The sequence below is a fragment of the Anomaloglossus baeobatrachus genome, chromosome 12 (assembly GCF_048569485.1).
Source record: "Anomaloglossus baeobatrachus isolate aAnoBae1 chromosome 12, aAnoBae1.hap1, whole genome shotgun sequence".
In the NCBI taxonomy this organism is placed as follows: domain Eukaryota; kingdom Metazoa; phylum Chordata; class Amphibia; order Anura; family Aromobatidae; genus Anomaloglossus; species Anomaloglossus baeobatrachus.
The window spans coordinates 31,734,840-31,753,463 of NC_134364.1; the positions used below are offsets into that span (position 1 = coordinate 31,734,840).

Genomic DNA, 18,624 nt, shown 5'->3' on the forward strand with positions numbered 1-18,624 from the left:
TCATTGATTCTGGTACGTTTGTGCTTTTTTTAAAACGTACCAGAATCACTGACATACGCAGACCCATTATAATGAATGGGTCTGCTCACACGTCAGTGATTTTTCACTGCACGTGTCTCCGTGCGGCGTACCCGCGTGTGCGTGTTTGCCGCACGGAGACATGTCCATTTTTTTCTGGCATCACTGATGTTCCACGGACCACGTGCCAGAAAAAAACGTGCTTTTAAAATAAAAAACATTTTAACTCACCCGGCGTCCAGCGATGTCCTCTGCAACCCGTTCTGCCGGCTGCTTCTGAGCCGGCTCATTATTGTCGCGCATATTCATTATGCGCGACACAGCCGACCCGGAAGCAGCTGCTGCGGGGGTCACCGCAGGCCAGATGCTGCACCGCGGGAGCGATCAGCACCATGGACAGCGGGAGCGCGCACAGGTGAGTAGTTTTCTAAGTGCAATCACGGGCCACGGAGAACGGAGCCCGGATTGCACTTCGACAACCCACGTGTGCCGTGAATCACGGCACACGCAGGGACATGTGCGTGTTTTACACGCTAGTGAAAAACGTCACTGTTTTTCACTGACGTGTGAAACGGGCCTTACTGAGTAATTTGGTCCATTTTGGCTCCAAACAGGCGAAAATATTGAAACGGTAGACCGGTGAGAGACTTCTTAGATGATGGGTTGGAGTGCCCAGCTTTGAACCACCACTCTGAACAGCCACTAGGTTGCTGGAGGCTTGCGCAGCACAATTGGCGGCATCCAGAGAAGGTGAGAGAAGAAGATATTTTCCGGCGAGAGCAATATAGTCACCTAGGTCCTCCAGGTCGTCCGGAGAGGTGTCAAGGAATGCTTCATCACCATTTCTCAGCCCAGGTCAACACCGATTTCAAAAGCCATGTTGCAGGAAAGGTCAGACACAGCTGATTCGAATATTGACTTTGCAGGGATACTATGTGCCTGTCAGCAGGAGTAGAGAGTCTGGATACCAATGGGTACATAGTGGGAGAATGGAGAAAAAGGATACAGAATATCCAAGGATTTCTTTCTCTGAAACGTCTTGTCCGGATGTTCCCATTCCTTTGACAGAACATCATCAAATTCCTTATTAGAGAAGAACCTGGTGGTTCACTTAGCTTTCCTAAAGCAAACAGACTGTTCACTTGGGGAGAAGTCTTCATCCCTAAGGGTCCCGTCACACGTAGCGACGCACCAACGATCCCACCAGCGATACAACCTGGCAGGGATCGTTGGTGCGTCACTACATGGTCGCTGGTGAGCTGTCAATCAGGCAGATCTCACCAGCAACCAGCGACTCTTATAACGATGCTTGGTAACCAGGGTAAATATCAGGTAACTAAGCAAAGTGCTTTGCTTGGTTACCCGATATTTACCCTGGTTACCAGCGTACACCGCTTACAGGCGGCTAGCGCGGGCTCCCTGTATACATAGCTAGGGTACACGTCGGGTTACTAAGCAAAGCACTTTGCTTAGTTACCCAATATTTATTCTGGCTACGCAAGCAGGGAGCCAAGCGCTGGACGCCTGTAAGCGGTGTACGCTGGTAACCATGGTAAATATTGGGTAACCAAGCAAAGCGCTTTGCTTAGTTACCATATATTTACCCTGGCTACGTGTGCAGGGAGCCAGCGCTGGATGCCTGTAAGCGGCGTACGCTGGTAACCAGGGTAAATATCGGGTAACCAAGCAAAGCGCTTTACTTAGTTACCCAATATTTACCCTGGTTACCAGCGTACGCTGCTTACACGAGTCGGTGCTCGTTGGTCTCCTGCAGTCAAACACACCGATGCGTGTTGCACATCGGGAGACCAACGAGCAAAAAAAGGTCCTGATCGTTTTGTAACGATCAGCAACCTCGCAGCAGGGGCACGCTCACTGCTACGTGTCACACATAGCGACGTCGCTGGTGAGGTCGCTGATAGGTCACAAAACCTGTGACGTTTCAGCGATATCGCTAGCGATATCGCCATGTGTGACGGGGGCTTAACAATCAAACAGTGATTGACTGCCAGGATTAGGCTGTCCACCATGTCCCTTAGCTTGGAGGCCGGTTCTGAATCCAAAATCGGAATCGGAGTTAAACTCTGCGTCAGACTCCAGAGCTACATTAGGCTCTGGAGATGGGGAACGAGAGAGAGGAACTGTCTCAGAATGACCGTCATTCAATAATTTAGTAAATGTAGCTAGGTATACTGGGCACCTTTAGGGAAGTACAGTGCCACACACCCCTATGGCTGGCCCTGCTCCACCATCGGGAGCGGTACACATGAGTGTAGGGCGCCATCTGTATACTTACTATTCGCACATGTCTCCTACTAGCACTCAATGTCCATACAAACAAGGAGCACAATTATCTCTACATCAAACAATACCCAGCCCCACTGTCACTCCAGTAATAGCTTTAGTCATATCCATTTACTTACTCATCAGTCATTTACTTACGCGTCAGTCATTTACTTACACGTCAGTCATTGTACAGGAGGTGATAAATGCGGCAAGAGGACAATGACAGGAACACAACAAATAACTGCAAGGACAATGACTTTACCAAGTACAGGGCTGTATAGGCTGCTTTCTCTGCTCATGGCAGGAAAAATATAAGGCATGTAGTATTTCTTGAAGTTAGAGAATAAGAAGGCAAAGCCATCTTCCTCCTTATCTTTATTTTGCCATTCTAGACTCCGGACCTACAGAAGGAAGGAAAAACAATCATTACATTGCATGCTAAGTACAGAATTACCGGCATTGTGTGTATTCAACTATTAGAATATTCTTCAAAACAGAGACATAACGCAAGCATGGTCTTGTGACCAAAATTAATATGGCGGTTATCTGTCACGCAGTGACTACCAGGTTCCACCAGGTACACGGGAACTCCAGGCGTGCACTGCAGCACACAGGGTACACGATGCAATGGTAGGCCCTGGCGCTAGGGAAAGGGGAGCAGGGTCACCTCCTAAACTCACCTGAGGCCAATACCTGCACTACCTACGCCCCTATAGGGGTTCTTTCACCCCGTCGCCAATCATGTGCCTGTCCCCGTCTTTTCCTGGACTCAGCCCTGTATAGTGCGCAGGGCAGTGGGAACGCTAGTCCCGCACAAGGTTAAAAGACACAGAGGGGAACTAGACAGACAGTGGTAAAATAAACAGCAATCATACAAAGCACTCAAAACAACAAGAGTTAATAATGATGAACGGTCCAGAGGGGAAAAACCAAAAAGGACTAAGGCTACATGCGCACGCTGCTTTTTTTCCTGCTTTTTTGCTGCGTTTTTGGCTGCAGTTTTGTTGTCAGAACTTTCTGACATTTGACTTCCCAGCAAAGTCTATGAGAAGTCAGATTTGTCATGCGCACATTGCAGTTTGTCAGCGTTTTATTTGTGAAAGGTTTGTGACAAATAAAATGCAGCATGTTCATTCTTCCTGCGTTTTTGTCAACATTTGTCACAAAAACGCAGCAAAAACGCAGGGTGTGAAAAACGCACCAAAAACGCACCAAAAACGCACCAAAAACTACATGCGTTTTTTGTGACATTTCCAGGTTCTCTCTGACAAGGTGCAGTTTTGGCTGCATTTTGGCTGCAGTTTGTGAACACAAAAAGATGCAGCGTGCGCATGTAGCCTAAGGAAGGGAAAAATTCAACACAGTTTTACACAGCAAATGTTCTCTGAAAGCCTTCCTGGTCCACAGGTTCCCTCTAGAGGCAAGCTAAGCAGAAACTATCACCAGCAATTACCTGAGCTAGGAGGGAAGTCTTTATAACAGAGGTAATTAGCAATAGATAACAGCTAGCTATAGCTTTCATTCAGAGTTCAGGAGACCAGAGGATCTACTTAACCCTAACAATGCTGGATAAAGGAGAATCCGCACAGCCAGCAGTAGTAACCTGAGCAAGTGTGTATGAAGCCCTGCATACAAGAAATAGGAAAGACCACTCTAGGTAGTGGTACGCTCGTGACATTATCCCAACTGTAAGCGTGCTGTATAAAATAGACTAAGTCATATCTTACTTAAAGGGATTGTCCACTACTGAATCACATCAGGGCTCCTCAAAAAAAAAAAAAAAAATGGACCCTCACCTCCAAAAGCAGTACTGATCCTGTGATGTTGGTGCTGCTATCCCTGCAGGGTCACGTGACATTGCTGTGTTACAGTACCGCTAATGAATGTTCACGCTGATGAAAAAAGGGTGCGGCTGATAAATAGCAGCAGATTGGCTGCAGCGGTCATAGGACAAGAAGGTCACGTGATCCACGGGAAGCTAGCGGCCCACACCTTGGGTCCGCAATGCTGAGGGAGGAGCGTGTACATGGCTTTCATTTTCTATGGGGATCCGAAGTGATTAAGCAGAGGTTGCCCAATAGCAGACAACACCTTTAAATTTTGGAATTACAAAGCAGAGAGGGGGCGCCAAGTACGGCCAAGAGTTAACCGTCAGCTCTCAGAGGACAGCCCTCGGTAACGTCATCGCCTTCTTGTAAAGTATGTGGCACCGCAGAGCGATCTATAGGGCCTTTACAGAACAGAATAAAGAGCTGAAGAGCGAGATGACAACAGGTTTCATAAAGAAGACAAATTCCTTTTAAAAATTGCATATATATTGGGGAAAAAAAAGTGAACTATGTTACCTGTATCACCATATATTTCAACAAGGCCTCCAGAAAATAACTTGTCAGATCCTCATGTGCTTTGTCCCCTGACTGGGGAGGTACGAGTGGTGTAATTTCCTCAATTGTAACTTGATCTGGAAAAAATATGATCAAATCATAATATTTAGACCAAACAATAGCATTTATCACCTACAATATGGATGGCTTTTTTTTTTAGTTAAGTTTTTTCAGCTCCTCAGTGTCCCTCCTCCCTGCTGAGATCTCACACTGATCAATACAAGCTGCAGCTGTCAGTCAGGCTGGGTGAGCAGAGACTGAATACACTTGGACACATGAGCTATTCAATTCTGTAGCCGGATTCCTGAAATATTCTGTTTAATGTCAAGCTTATATTGTCATTCAGACATGCATTTCAATAGTATGTACACCAGCCTCATTAGGTCTAACAGATCTAAATGATAATGTATGCAGCTTATATTTGGAAATCTGGTGATAAATTCTCTCTATCTCACAATAAGGAGATGAAGGTATTGTATTTTTCTGACCATAAGACGCACTTTTTTCCCCCACAATTTTGGGGGAAAGTGTGGGGTGAGTCTTCTAGTCCGATGGCTGCGGAAAAGGGGGGTGCGGTGGTGGTGGAGCAGGTCATCAGAGGCAGGAGCAGGCTGTAGCAGCGCCTACCGTGATCACGTGGACCCGCTCATTAGCCTGATTTCACATGCACTTCATCCCAACGCCCATCATCTCTCAGCGCTGAAGCAGGCGTTGACAGGTGGGCGGGATGATGGGCGGGGGGTGCGCGCATACTAAACAGCTGGCCCGCGTGATCATCCCTGGCTGCTACAGCCTCGAGTGAACATGTGAGGCTATATTCACTGCCCCCCACGCATCATTATCAGCACGGGGGGCAGTGAATAAGTATACTCACCGGCCACCGATCCCTGCAGCATCGCGATAGCCTCCTGTTTGCCGGCCCGCTCATGTGTGTGGAGAGCGGTGAGCACAGCAATGACGTCATTGCTGTGTGCACGGCTAAACACAGGTCAGCGGCGCTGCTGCTGGCACAGACAGGAAGACGAGCGATGCTGCGTGGAGTGAGGAAAGGTGAGTATACAACCCATGGCAAAAATTATGGGAGCGGTCGTGCTCTATAGCCGCTCTCTGTGATTGTCAGCTGTAGCAGAGCTGGATATGTCAAAGGGACCTCATGTGGATTACTCGGACCTGAATGGGTGTTTTAGGGGTTAATAAAGTGGTGAAAGAGAGGGCTTTTTTGTGTTTTATTTCAAATAAACACAATCACCCAAAAAAACGGATTTTTGTGTACTCGCCATAAAATAGTTTTCTCTTAGCCATCATTGGGGGACACAGGACCATGGGTGTTATGCTGCCTATCCATAGGAGGACACTAAGTAGATGCAAAAGCATAGCTCCTCCTCTGCAGTATACACCCCCTGGCCGGGCCAGGCAACCTCAGTTTTAGTACACAAGCAGTAGGAGAAAAAGCCAGTAAAAACTTACCTCAACAGAGGAACATGAGAAAAAAAAAAGTCATAACCAAATAAGGTACTGAGAGAACCAAGGTGGGTGCTGTGTCCCCCAATGATGGCCAAGAGAAAACGATTTTATGGTGAGTACACAGTGTATGGGGTAGTGGATGGGGGATCCTCCACATGCAGAGTTTGGTTGATTGCTGCTATAAGGGAGTCTATTGCGTTTGATCATCTGGGGAGGCTGAAACCAAGGAATCATCCTGGTACAAACAGCATTCTCCCTCCTCCAGCTCTTCAGAAGCCGTGGAGCGTGTGGGAGAGCCTGCCCTGTGTGCTCCCGAGGGAGAGCCCGCTGGAGACACCCGGCTGTGTGCTCTTTTCCTGATCCCTGCAACCGGTGAAGCATGGGCCCGGATTACCTCAGAAGAATCCTCCATAGGGGTATCCTCAGGCTGCGTTCCGTCCAGGGCCAAGAAGGGTGTGGAGGACGACATTGCATAGCCAGCACCAGATTCTGTGACAGTTTTTCCATGGATTGGGACAGAAACTGTGCCCATTCCGGTGGGCTGGGAGCCCTAGGCTCTGGGCTGACGGTTGCGGCGGTGGTGGCAGGGGGGTCTTGGGGGCTATAGGGGCACAGGACTCACAGAGAGAAGAGGTGTGTTTACGTGGTAGCTCAGCGTGGCAGGCAGTGCAGGATGAATAATATACTATGTGAGCCTTAGCACTCTTAGTACCCTTAGAGTTCTGCATGTTCCTAATAGGAGTATGCCAGGAGGGGGAGCAATGATCAGCAGAACTACAAGTGAAGCAAGTACCTCACCAGAATCAGCCGATGGCCCTGCGTCCTCAGGAAGCAGTCTCTGTGGAGACCTTTGCGCGTTTTCCTGGGGGAGGGGGGGGCTTAGCGCTAAAAAAGCGCCAAGAAGAAGTCAGTGTGTCCCCCCTGCTGTCGGCAGTAAAAAATGGCGGGAAGGGAGCTTCTGTGACAGTTTTTCTCCCCCTTCCTCCAGTCAGCACACAGCTACCAGTAGATTATCTCTGCAGGAGTCCATGCAATCATCAAGGGACTCCCCCTCCTCCAGCCAGCACGCAGCTCGAGGGAATAAACACTGAGTTTATGAGCCCTGGGAGCCCTCCCTCAGCCACAGTTATATTATCTCTGCAGGATTCCCTGCAATCAGTAAGGGACTTTCCCCTCCTCCAGCCAGCTATGGTGGGAATAAAGACTGTAAATTCAGCAGTCCTGGGAGCCTTCCCTGCACAGTCTTTCTCCCTTTGTCTGGGAAACCAGTCAGGGGGGGATCTCACCTTAACACTGCCTCAGTCCAGGCAGTGGAAATAGCAGAGTCAGCTTGCTGTGTCCGGCCACACAGGTGCAATGTATCAACTCAGAGCCTGCAAAGAGGGGCTGAGGAATTGTGCCTCTGCCCTGGGCTCTGGAAAATCGGTGTCTGTGGGACCCGTCGTCCAGTAAAAGGCAGCCCCGGATCCAGCGTCGCAGGAGGGGGTACGTGGAGGCAACACTCCGCGTTCCCGCCCGTTGATGGTATTGGGAGATCGGTCCCTAAGGGAAACCGTCGCCCTCAAAAAATAACAAAACCTTAAAAGGATGTGCCTCCTACAGACACTAAGCTAAAACTGTGGTTGCCTGGCCCAGCCAGGGGGTGTATACTACAGAGGAGGAGCTAATGCTTTTTGCATCTACTTAGTGTCCTCCTATGGATAGGCAGCATAACACCCATGGTCCTGTGTCCCCCAATAAGGCGTCAGAGAAAATCCTTTATTTACTTTCACTTACAGCTTAGTGGTGAGGGGGTGTCTCATACACGCCTGCAATCACTAAGCTATGACTTAGTGGCAGCTATGGGCTGCTGCCATTAACTGCTTATTACCCCAATTGCCACCGCATCAGGGCAATCGGGATGAGCCGGGAAAAGTCCTGGGACAGTCGCATCTAGTGGATGTGGCAATTCTGGGCGGCTGCTGGCTGATATTTTTAAGCTTGGGGGGCTCCCAATAACGTGGGTCTCCCCAGCCTGAGAACACCAGCCCCCAGCTGTGAGACTTTATCTTAGCTGGTTATCAAAATTGGGAGGGGACCGCACGTCGTTTTTTTAATTTATTTATTTAATTTACTGTACGATATAGACCCGGCCACCGGCATCTGTGATTGGCTGTAGTCAGACAGCTGTCACTCAGCGTGGGGACAGGTCTTCCTGCAACCAACCACAGCCACCGGTGAGCAGGGAAGGAGTGAATATGTTATGAGCCTAATGAGCGGCCAGCTCCGGAAGATAAAAGAGCTGCCACGGCAGCAGTGTAACAGACAACTGGTGATTGGTGAGTATGTAGTGCTTGCTCCTACCCCTTTGCGCCAGATTCTGGTCCCCATAGACTTTATATGGGGAGCAGTATCTGCCAAATACCAGCCCTCTGTGAAACGCAGGGACAAAACACAAAGAATTGGCATGCTGCATCTTTGTGGTCACCACAAAGATGCAGCCAAAAAAAACTGCAATGTGCAGACAGCATTTCTGCAATGACTTTATCTGCAGCACCAGCCAATTCTGCAATGACTTTCCCTGCAGCACCAGACAGTTCTGCAATGACTTTCTCTGCAGCACCAGACAGTTCTGCAATGACTTTCTCTGCAGCACCAGACAGTTCTGCAATAATTTTTTCAGCAGCACCAGCCATTTCTGCAATGACTTTCTCTGCAGCACCAGACAGTTATGCAATGATTTTTTTCAGCAGCACCAGACAGTTCTGCAATGACTTTCTTTGCAGCACCAGACAGTTCTGCAATGATTTTCTCTGCAGCATTTGGATGGGATTTCATGAAATGTTAATCTGTTAATGAACCATCTTTCTATGAACCTTTTTATTTTTAATAAGATCCTTCATGGAATAGCAATGCTAAGAAGAAACTTTTACACTTAGGCTAAATTCACATTTCCGCCAATTTGTATCAGTCACAATCCGCGGCTCTGGTAAACAACGGAATCCGTTTGGCGGATTCTGTTGTTCCCATAGACTTGTATGAGCGGCGGATTGTGACTGATGATGCTGCGTTGCATCCTCCGACTGACTGATCAGTCGTGGAACGACTGACCGCTGGGCGGCAGGAACGCAGCTTGTAACGTTTTTTTGAGCAACGCAATCCGTAGGATTTCGCTGTGCATTCGCTCTCTGGCTCCCTGCACACGTAACCAGGGTACACATCGGGTTACTAAGCAATGCGCTTTGCTTAGTTACCCGATATTTACCCTGGCTACGTGTGCAAGGAGTCAGCGCTAAGCGGTGTACGCTGGTAATCAAGGTAAATATCGGGTAACCAAGCAAAGTGCTTTCCTTAGTTACCAGATATTTACCCTGGCTACGTGTGCAAGGAGTCAGCGCTAAGCGGTGTACGCTGGTAATCAAGGTAAATATCGGGTAACCAAGCAAAGTGCTTTGCTTAGTTACCATATATTTACCCTGGCTACGTGTGCAGGGAGCCTGACATTTCCCCGCCCGGCTCCGCCCCCTCCCGCAATCGGCATGTACATACATACACACAAACACACGTCCCCAGCCATGGCCCCGCTCGGCTCCACCCACCCCGCACTCCGCCTCCCGCACTCATTCTCGGCGGCCGATCGATCAGCTGATCACCCGGCGACCAGCTGCTGTGAGCAATCAGCTGATAGCTCTCATTAGCCAGCCGCCGGGAGGTCATCTGTTCGCTCTCAAAAGCCGGCTGGCTATTGTGAACGATCAGCTGATCGCTCTCGCTTTTACAACGGTGTCCGACAATGAATTCTATTCTTGTCATCCGTTGTACAAGGCATCAGTCACAAGCGTCAAGCAACGCATGTGACTGATGCAAAACAACGGAAATGTGAATCTAGCCTTAGGCAACATCTTTCAATACAATGATCAGTTTGTCCTCAGTCATTTTAGATGAAATTCTTAACTTTGCAAAAGGACTGAACATAACCACTTTAAGGCTATGTGCGCACTAGAAAAGTGATTTTTCTCAAGAAAATTTCTTGAGAAACCTCTGGGAGTTGAAGATTACCGCACCTGCAGTAAAAAACTGCACCAAAACCGCGGGAAAAACGCATTCGTTGGTCCCTGCGGTTTTTTTATGCTGAATTGCAATAAATAATATAGATAATAGATAGATAATCGATAGGCAGATAATGGATAGAGGGAAAGATGGATAGATGAACAGATAGATAGAGAGATAGATGACAAAGACCTATATAATGTCCCACCCCCCTGCATATTCTAAGCTGGCACCCTTTAGTGACTTTCATGTGCACTAAACGGTGCCTAGCCTTATATTTAGCCAAAAAAGAAATAATTTAAAAAGAGACGTGGGGTCCCCTCATCTTTTGTAGCCAGCTAGTGTAAAGCAGACGGCTGCAGCCTGCAGACCACAGCTGGCAGCTTCACCCAAAACAGAGGGCACCCCACGCTGTTATTTTACATTAAATAAATAATTTAAACAAAAAACGTGGGGTCCCCCCCAAATTGGATCACCAGCCAAGGTAAAGCGGACAGCTGGGGTCTGATATTCTCAGACTAGGGAGGTACACTGTTATTGGACACTCCCCAGCCTAAAAATAGCAGGCTGCAGCCGCCCCAGAAGTGGCGCATCCATTAGACGTGCCAATCCTGGCACTTCGCCCCAACTCATCCCCCGTTGCCCTGGTGCGGTGACAAACGGGGTAATATATGGGGTTGATGCCAGATGTGTAATGTCACCTGGCATCAAGCCCTGGGGTTAGTGATGTCACGCGTCTATCAGATACCCGACATCACCAACCCAGTCAGTAAGAAATAAAAAATAGACAACAAAAAAAGTTTTATTTGAAAAAACACTCCCCACATTCCCTCTTTCACCAATTTATTGACAAGAACAATCAAATCCGGATCCGGCGTAATCCAATAAGGGGGGGGGGGGTCCCACGGCGATCCATACCGCAGTCACTGTCCCAGTCAATGAAGAACATAATGTTCCCCATTGGCTGGGAGAGCAATGCAGTGACTTGAGCTAACATCAATAGGTCAGCCCAGGTCACTGCAGGGGATGCCGAGCGCTTCCTTCAGGACTCAGGAGGTTAGATGAGATCATTACCTGCTGTGATCTCCTGCACTGCTGATGTCAGCGCTGTCACTGCCTTCTATGCACGCCGCGTTCTCAGCAGTACCGCGAGAGCCCGTGACGTCACCGCTAGTGACAGTCTCGGGCCGCGGGCATAGACGGCGGTGACGTCAGGAGGCAGGAGATCGTCACATCAGATAATAATCTCATCTCACCTCCTAACAGCAGCGCTCGGCATCCCCGCGGCTGCACGCACTGCAGGGTGACAAGCTGCTGATACTGCGGGCAGACACTGACACTGTAGTGCACGCAGCCGTGGGGCTGGAGTGGGACACAGACTGCACGGGCACCTGACGGAGGTCACACGGAAGTGCTTCTGTGCGGCGTCCAGGGAGTGTGACGTCTGTGTTTACTCTGCTCCGCTTCCTCTTCCTGTCATAATGACATCACTTCCTGCAAAACCGCAGACAGCGATGAGCATTACCGCAGGTAAACTGCGGCTATACCGGGGGTATACCGCACATCATTTGCTACCTGCGGTATATCCGTGGTATTTCGCGATTACATTACAGTGAATGGAGTGAAATACCGCAGCTACCTGCGGAAAAGAAGTGACATGAGAAAATTTCTTGAGAAAATGTGCAAGAAAATCTTCAGAAAGAATTTTCTTGAGAAAAAAACGCAGCGTGCGCACAGCTATTTTTTTTTCCCATAGGTTTTGCTGGGAAATGTCTGCAGGAAGATTACAAGCATTTCTCAAGAAATTTCCGCAGCAAAACCGCGGGTAAAAACGCCTAGTGCGCACAGGGCCTAAGACAGCAAACTCGCCCAACTCTCCGGTCTGATTTTGGACTGTGATATTTGGAACGGCCACGGGTCTACTGATCTGAACGCAACAACCTCTAGGTCAGGAGAGCCATGTCTGGACATCGAGGTCTGTACTCAGACCGCCCAAGTGTGGGCACCAAGGTGAATCTGTGAATATTGGGAAAGCCTTCCAAAATCAGGAGTATCTGCATCCAAATCTATGATATGTAAGAAAGTTGTAGACAACCTAAAATGTATGGGGTGCAATATAAGAATGAAAGGAGGTCCCCGATCAGTGCCGTACTTTCTTGCAGGTTCAAGGGCTGGTTGATGAGATTCTCCAGAGTATATATGCCGTGGTCGGAGGGTGGCGCAGGGAAGCCGGGAATGAGGCAGGCGAACAAGCAGAGCTGCTCCCAACTGCAGTTGTTCTGAAGTGCTTGAAGCCACAGGAGGAACAAGCGCATCCCTTCGAGGCGGATCTGAAATTATACACAGTAATCACTTATCTGCCAGCAAATGTCAAGTGGAAATCTATAGTGGTTATTAATAAAAGAAACAAATAAATGCCTCCGTATTTACTATAATGAAGTAGAAGGACGACCGCAGGCTCACTTACTGCATTATTAGCGCAGCTGGGCTCATAACCTTCAATGCTGCGCAAGGAGACCAGACCGGGAGCAATCCGCTCCGATAACTCTACATGGTCACCGGCACAGAACGTGACACAGCCAAAGACTAAGAAGTGTAAGGGGCAACGAGACGGAGGAAAGTAGTAGTCATATGAGATTGCCACACCAAGAGAGACATGGAATTATGGAAATCACAGGATGGGTACACAGGTCAATGATATCTTTGAAAGATCTTGTTTTATTCTTTATGGAGTAGGAGTACCACAAAGAAAAGTCTCCGCAGTTACTCGCCTTCGCTGCTATCAATGAGGATTGTTATGATCCGGAACCACGGAAGATCACAATAGATCATTGGCAAAAAAGGTGACAAGAGCATTGGCAACTAATCTGGCCGCCATCTCCTTACTAACCATCAACACTAGAAGTAGCCAAGGGGTGAACTAATGTCCTGTGCACCGCGAAACCAGCCGGAGAACTAGCTATCCTAAAGGAAGGAAGGATGAATAACTCTCTGCCTAAGAAAAAGACCGCAAAAGGTATAGCAAGCCCCCCACATTCAAAGACTACGGTGATACAGAAAAACACAATACACAGATGGATGATAGGATCAGCAAAGGTGAGGCCCCACTAACTAAATAGGAAAGGATAGGAAAGGGGCTGATTGTGGCCAGAGAAAAACCCTACAAAAACCCAAATACCTGATAGTACAAAAAGGCCCTCAGATCGCACGATCTGAACTCCGTCCTATATCAGGCGCTCTTGTCAAACCAATGAACAGAAAACAGGAACAATTACAAATTCAAGAAGAAACAAACACATGGACTTATAGGAGCAAAACTCCAAACATAGCTGCAGGGAGCTTCCCAGCAAAGCAACAGAGAGGGAAGATTCCTGCATGCAAATAAACTGACAATAACCACAATAATTGACAACCCAAATAAGAACAAAAGAACAAAAGCAACATAAGAAAGAATCAAGCACTTATCTGGGATAAGAGTGGTCTGGAGCAAGATGAAAAGGCAGGTAAACCACAGAACAAATGATAACCGGCCCAGACAGCCAGGAACCCAAGGCTTAAATAGGCAGAGCGTTAGCAATGGAAACGCCCATTGCTCAAGAACACCTGGTCTCTGTCAAACCATTCCTGGCCACAAGAGGGAGGCTCACAGCAGCAAAAGCATAACTGACATTCACAACAGAGTATATTAGTTGTCTGAGGAATGTTCTATCACACTGAATACACTTGGGCAAATCATCAAGATCCGTTGCTGGCAGCTGCCTTTGCAGTTGCTGATCAATGACATTCCAGATGTGCGCGATGGGAGACAAGTCTGGAGACACTGCAGGCCATGGTAACATGTAAAGGCAACACAGGCTGCTCACAGTAGGATTATCGTGATGAAAAACAGGTCATGGGACCCTTTAGAAAAATGTCCGTACCACTGGTTCCATGTCCAAATCAATGCTTCACCGGGCAGTTCATGTATCTGGGACAAAGACGAGAGGGGTCCGGCTACTGTACGTTATGCAACCCCCCACTATACTCTCTGGAGTAAGACCGGTGTAACTTTCCCATGTGAAGGCCCCTGCGTGACCTCATGTAACCTCTCTCAAAGGCTAACATGTTATAGAGGAAGTTGGCAATTGAGCAGAGCAGATCAAAGTATTTTAGTACGCCTGCGCAGGACCTCCATGCCTGCCTGTGTGTATGACGTAGGACGCGTCATGCACCCCGACTTCAGAAGAAGATGGATAAGGATGGCCGAAAAAGGAGGCGCCACACCCCGAGAACGGAGACACCCATCTGACCTGTCTGCACCGTATCGAAGGTTTAGGTAAGTATTATAAAGTGATTTTTACGTTTTATACAGCGGCCTGGACTCTTATATACAGTATTATGGAATGCTGTATATAAGAACCAACTGGTGGTGACCGCAGCTTATAGGGCCCAAATCTGGTGACAGGTTCCCTTTAAGAGGCCTTCATGAGGGAATTGTCACACTGGGCCTAGTCCTAGAATTATGGGGTGGCTTGGGGTGCTTTAATGTACAGTAGCCGGATCCCTTTAGTTTTTAATTCAGGTACATTAACGTCTCGGTGTTACATGGATTTGGTTGTGGAACCATTTCTCCAGGAGCCGTTCTTCATCATCACATTGCCAGGCTACAAGTTGCACGTACAACTGTAAGGCTGCTTTCACACATCAGTTTTTTGGCATCACCACAATCCGGCAAAAAAACTGATGCGACGATTCCGGCGAAAAAACTGATCAGTTGCATCAGTTTTTTCCATCAGTTCCTTCAGTTTTTTGACAGATCCGGTGTAAAACTGAGCATGCTCAGTTAAAAAAAAAAAAAAAATCGGATCCGGAGGCCGGATCCGTCCATAGGCTTCCATTATAAAACACGCCGTACGGCGCCGGATCCAGCTTTTTTGCCGGACACAAAAACGTTCACTTCAACGTTTCATCCGGCTGCCAAACAAGTAAATTTTGCCGGATCCGGCAAAAAACGGATGAAAACGCAAGTCTATCCGGCACAATCCAGCGCTAATGAAAGTCTATGGGGAAAAAACTGATCCGGCAGCAACAGACGCCGGATCCGTTTTTTCATGTTTTTGCCGGATTGTGCCTGATGGCAAAAAACTGATGTGTGAAAGCAGACTAAGCAACCTGCGTGGCCTAAACGTGCTACCATGGCTCGCATCGTCTCCGGACTGGTCTCCTACTGACTACATAGGAGACGTCATTAATCTGCAATTTCAAAAGCAGCTGCCAGCAGTGGATCTTGATGATTTGAGTTCTCGATTGCAATCAGTAAGGCAGCACGTTCCAAGGGCAACCATTAATAACATCATTGATAGCAACCAAGGTGTTTAAGTGCAGGGATTTCTCTGCATGACGCTCATACCATATGCTGAATGAATCAAGAGCCATCCTGTGATTTTACCAACTCCTCAATCTTTCCTTATGGTGCTGAAATTTCAAAGCTGAAGGGTGTATGTTCCTCTACATATCTCATAAGAGACCTGCAGTGATGGTGGGAGTTCAGCCACATATTACAGAGGCTCCCTCCCATCCGTGATCACATAATGGCATACACTTCATAATACTGGGTTATCTTCATCTGGGTTAGGCTAGTTTCACACTTGCGGTTTTTTCCTTCAGTCGCAATCCGCCGTTTTGGAAAACAGCGGAATCAGTTAACGGATTCCGCTGCTTCCCATAGACTTGCATGTACGACGGATTGCGACTGATGGCCTGATAGGATTTCATTTTGCATGCTCTCTCTGGCTCCCTGCACACGTAACCAGGGTACACATCGGGTTACTAAGCAAAGCGCTTTGCTTAGTTGCCCTATATTTAACCTGGCTACATGTGCAAGGAGCCAGCGCTAAGCGGTATACGCTAGCAACCAAGGTAAATATCAGGTAACCAAGCAAAGTGCTTTTCTTAGTTAGCCGATATTTACCCTGGCTACGTGTGCAGGGAGCCCGACACTTCCCCGCTGTGCTCCGCCCCCTCCTGCACTCCACTACGCATGTACACACGCACGCACACTCACCTGTCCCCAGCTATGCAGGCCCCGGCACTGACGTCCTCAGCGCCATGGCCCCGCTCGGCTCCACCCACCCCGCACTCCGTCCCCTGCACACATTCTCGGCGGCCGAACGATCAGCTTATCACCCGGCAGCCGGCTTTCGAGAGCGCTCAGCTGATCGCCCGGCAGCCGGGTGATCAGCTGATCATTCACAATAGTCTGCCACCGGTAAAACTGTAAAGAAAAAAAAAAAAAAGAAGAAGATTCCGTTGTTTTGTACGATCCGTTGCATCCGTTGTGCCACTATATGCAACACATCCGTTGCATCCGTCACACAACGCAATGGATGCCGTTCAACGCAAGTGTGAAACTAAACTTATTTTCTACTTCTATCAGGAGAGTGGATGATCATTTACAGTAGATCCATGGAGGAGAGGTGCACATGCTTAACCTCCGCTCCAGTCATTTCTTATGGGACTTCTGGAAAAAGTGGAGTACCGTACTCCTATGGATAGAGGGATAATTTCGGATTCTGCAAATAAACTTTTAATCAAGGTACATACAATACACGTCAGCTGAATGAAGAGCGGGAGTCAGGGAATCTGCTGAGCGTCTACACGCCACATCTGGCCAGACACTACTAACAGGAGTCAGGACCTTTAACTTCATACATTCCCCTCTGCCGTGAGAATTACCTTTAAAGAGTTTCCGGTGTGAAGCAGTTTCTTCAGAATCAGACCTAAATAGAAACAAAGTGGGTCACAATACTACAATAATGTACAATTCTCCAAAAATGTCACCCGAGGTTCAGCTCTCACAACCAGATGACTCGGTGACTGATGACGGCTCTGCCCTGTTACAGGACAGTGAGACCGGATCTTGGCTGGGAGAGTAAAATCAGCTGCAAGCACAAACTAAACTAAAATCTAAAACTAGTTTTTTTCCATAATGTAACATAACGCAGGGGCAGAGACCCAGATTTCAGTGATGTAACCCTTATTGGGCTGCTTGCTGTAGTCTTGATAAAATCACAGTTTTATCAGCAGGATATTATCACTAGAGGACTAGTAAACCTGCTGCCAGGTAGTCCAACCCAGCCCCCACCACTGATTGGCAGAAGCCTATGCACAGTGTACACAGAAAAGTGCCAATCAGTGGTGAGTGTGGGGTTAAACAGAGCTCAGTGTACACAGAAAGCTGCCAATCATTGATGAGGGCAGGGTTATACAGAGCTCAGTGTACACAGAAAGCTGCCAATCATTGATGAGGGCAGGGTTATACAAAGCTCAGTGTACATAGAAAGCTGCCAATCATTGATGAAGTCGGGGTTATACAGAGCTCATTGTACATAGAAAGCTGCCAATCAGTGGTGTGGGCGGGGTTATACAGTGCTCTGTGTACACAGTAAGCTGCCAATCAGTGGTGTGCAGTGGTGTGAGTGGGGTTATACAGTGCTCAGCATTCAGAGAATTGGTAGATCAACAGCAGAGAAAACAATGATTTTAGCAAAACTGCAGGAAGCAGCTCAGTAAGTGACACATTGCTGGACTCGGGGACTCTGCCCTACATTATGCTGCTCTCAGATGGGGGTGCAAAAACCTAGTGGCAGATTCTCTAAGGGTAGAGCACAGGCTGGACTCCAGTAATGGCAGTGTGGACGCTGTGCGGACAGTAAAGCCATCGGTCTCTGCACCCTCTGGATTAGTATCTTACACTTGGCAGATCTCTACACATGGTAAATAGTAGTTTGCGGTCATAGGTGTGTCTGTATGGTACGGTACATTTATAAGCACACGTATCTATGTGACACCTAGTGTTGATGGATACAACACAGGACAATGGTGTAAGAATAGCTCTGCCCGTAGATCCCGCATCAACAAAGCAGGAGCCTGCACACAGCCAGACGGAGCTAGTGTGGCCCGGCACCACAGCAGGACACGCCGTAAAAGTGGCCACACAAGATTCTGTAGCGGATGGCCAAACAACCTCCCTCCCCCATACCCTCCTGCTGGACGCCTCTGCGGGCCACCAGGACACTGAAAGGATCGGGGGTCTGGACACACCCGTACACACTGAACGCTGCAGCGAACAAAATTGGCGGGTTTAGCAATTTAGAAAATAAGGAGCGCTGATAGTGTAACACCAAAGTGATCAGTGGGGTATACCTGGAAAATATACACTCACCTGGATCAGTTGTGACAGTCACAACCACTAGTGCGCATGAGATAATGGCGTCTGCTGCAGCCCCACGTGGATGAGCATACAAGATAAGGCAGAAAAGGGGTTAATGCTGCGCATCAGCCAAATGAAGACGTATAATGTTGATGAAGATGAGTATTCTTTTATTTCATAGGTCTACGCGTTTCAAGGTGACAACCTCTTCCTCAGGACCAATGCATCAACAACAAGTACTTGTTGTTGATG

At 48.1% G+C, this 18,624-nt stretch overlaps 1 protein-coding gene across 5 annotated transcripts in view; it reads right to left on the reverse strand.

Annotated features, from left to right (window-relative positions):
- The window catches only part of RALGAPA1 (Ral GTPase activating protein catalytic subunit alpha 1), a 371,616-nt gene that overhangs the window by 301,971 nt on the left and 51,021 nt on the right, over positions 1 to 18,624 (reverse strand). For all 5 annotated transcript variants that reach the window (XM_075330777.1, XM_075330774.1, XM_075330775.1 and 2 more), the window contains exons 5-8: positions 16,896 to 16,939; positions 12,334 to 12,511; positions 4,650 to 4,765; positions 2,567 to 2,705 (exon numbers count right to left, since the gene is read on the reverse strand). In XM_075330777.1, coding sequence (XP_075186892.1) covers positions 2,567 to 2,705; positions 4,650 to 4,765; positions 12,334 to 12,511; positions 16,896 to 16,939 — 477 coding nt within the window. The remainder of the gene's footprint in view (positions 1 to 2,566; positions 2,706 to 4,649; positions 4,766 to 12,333; positions 12,512 to 16,895; positions 16,940 to 18,624) is intronic.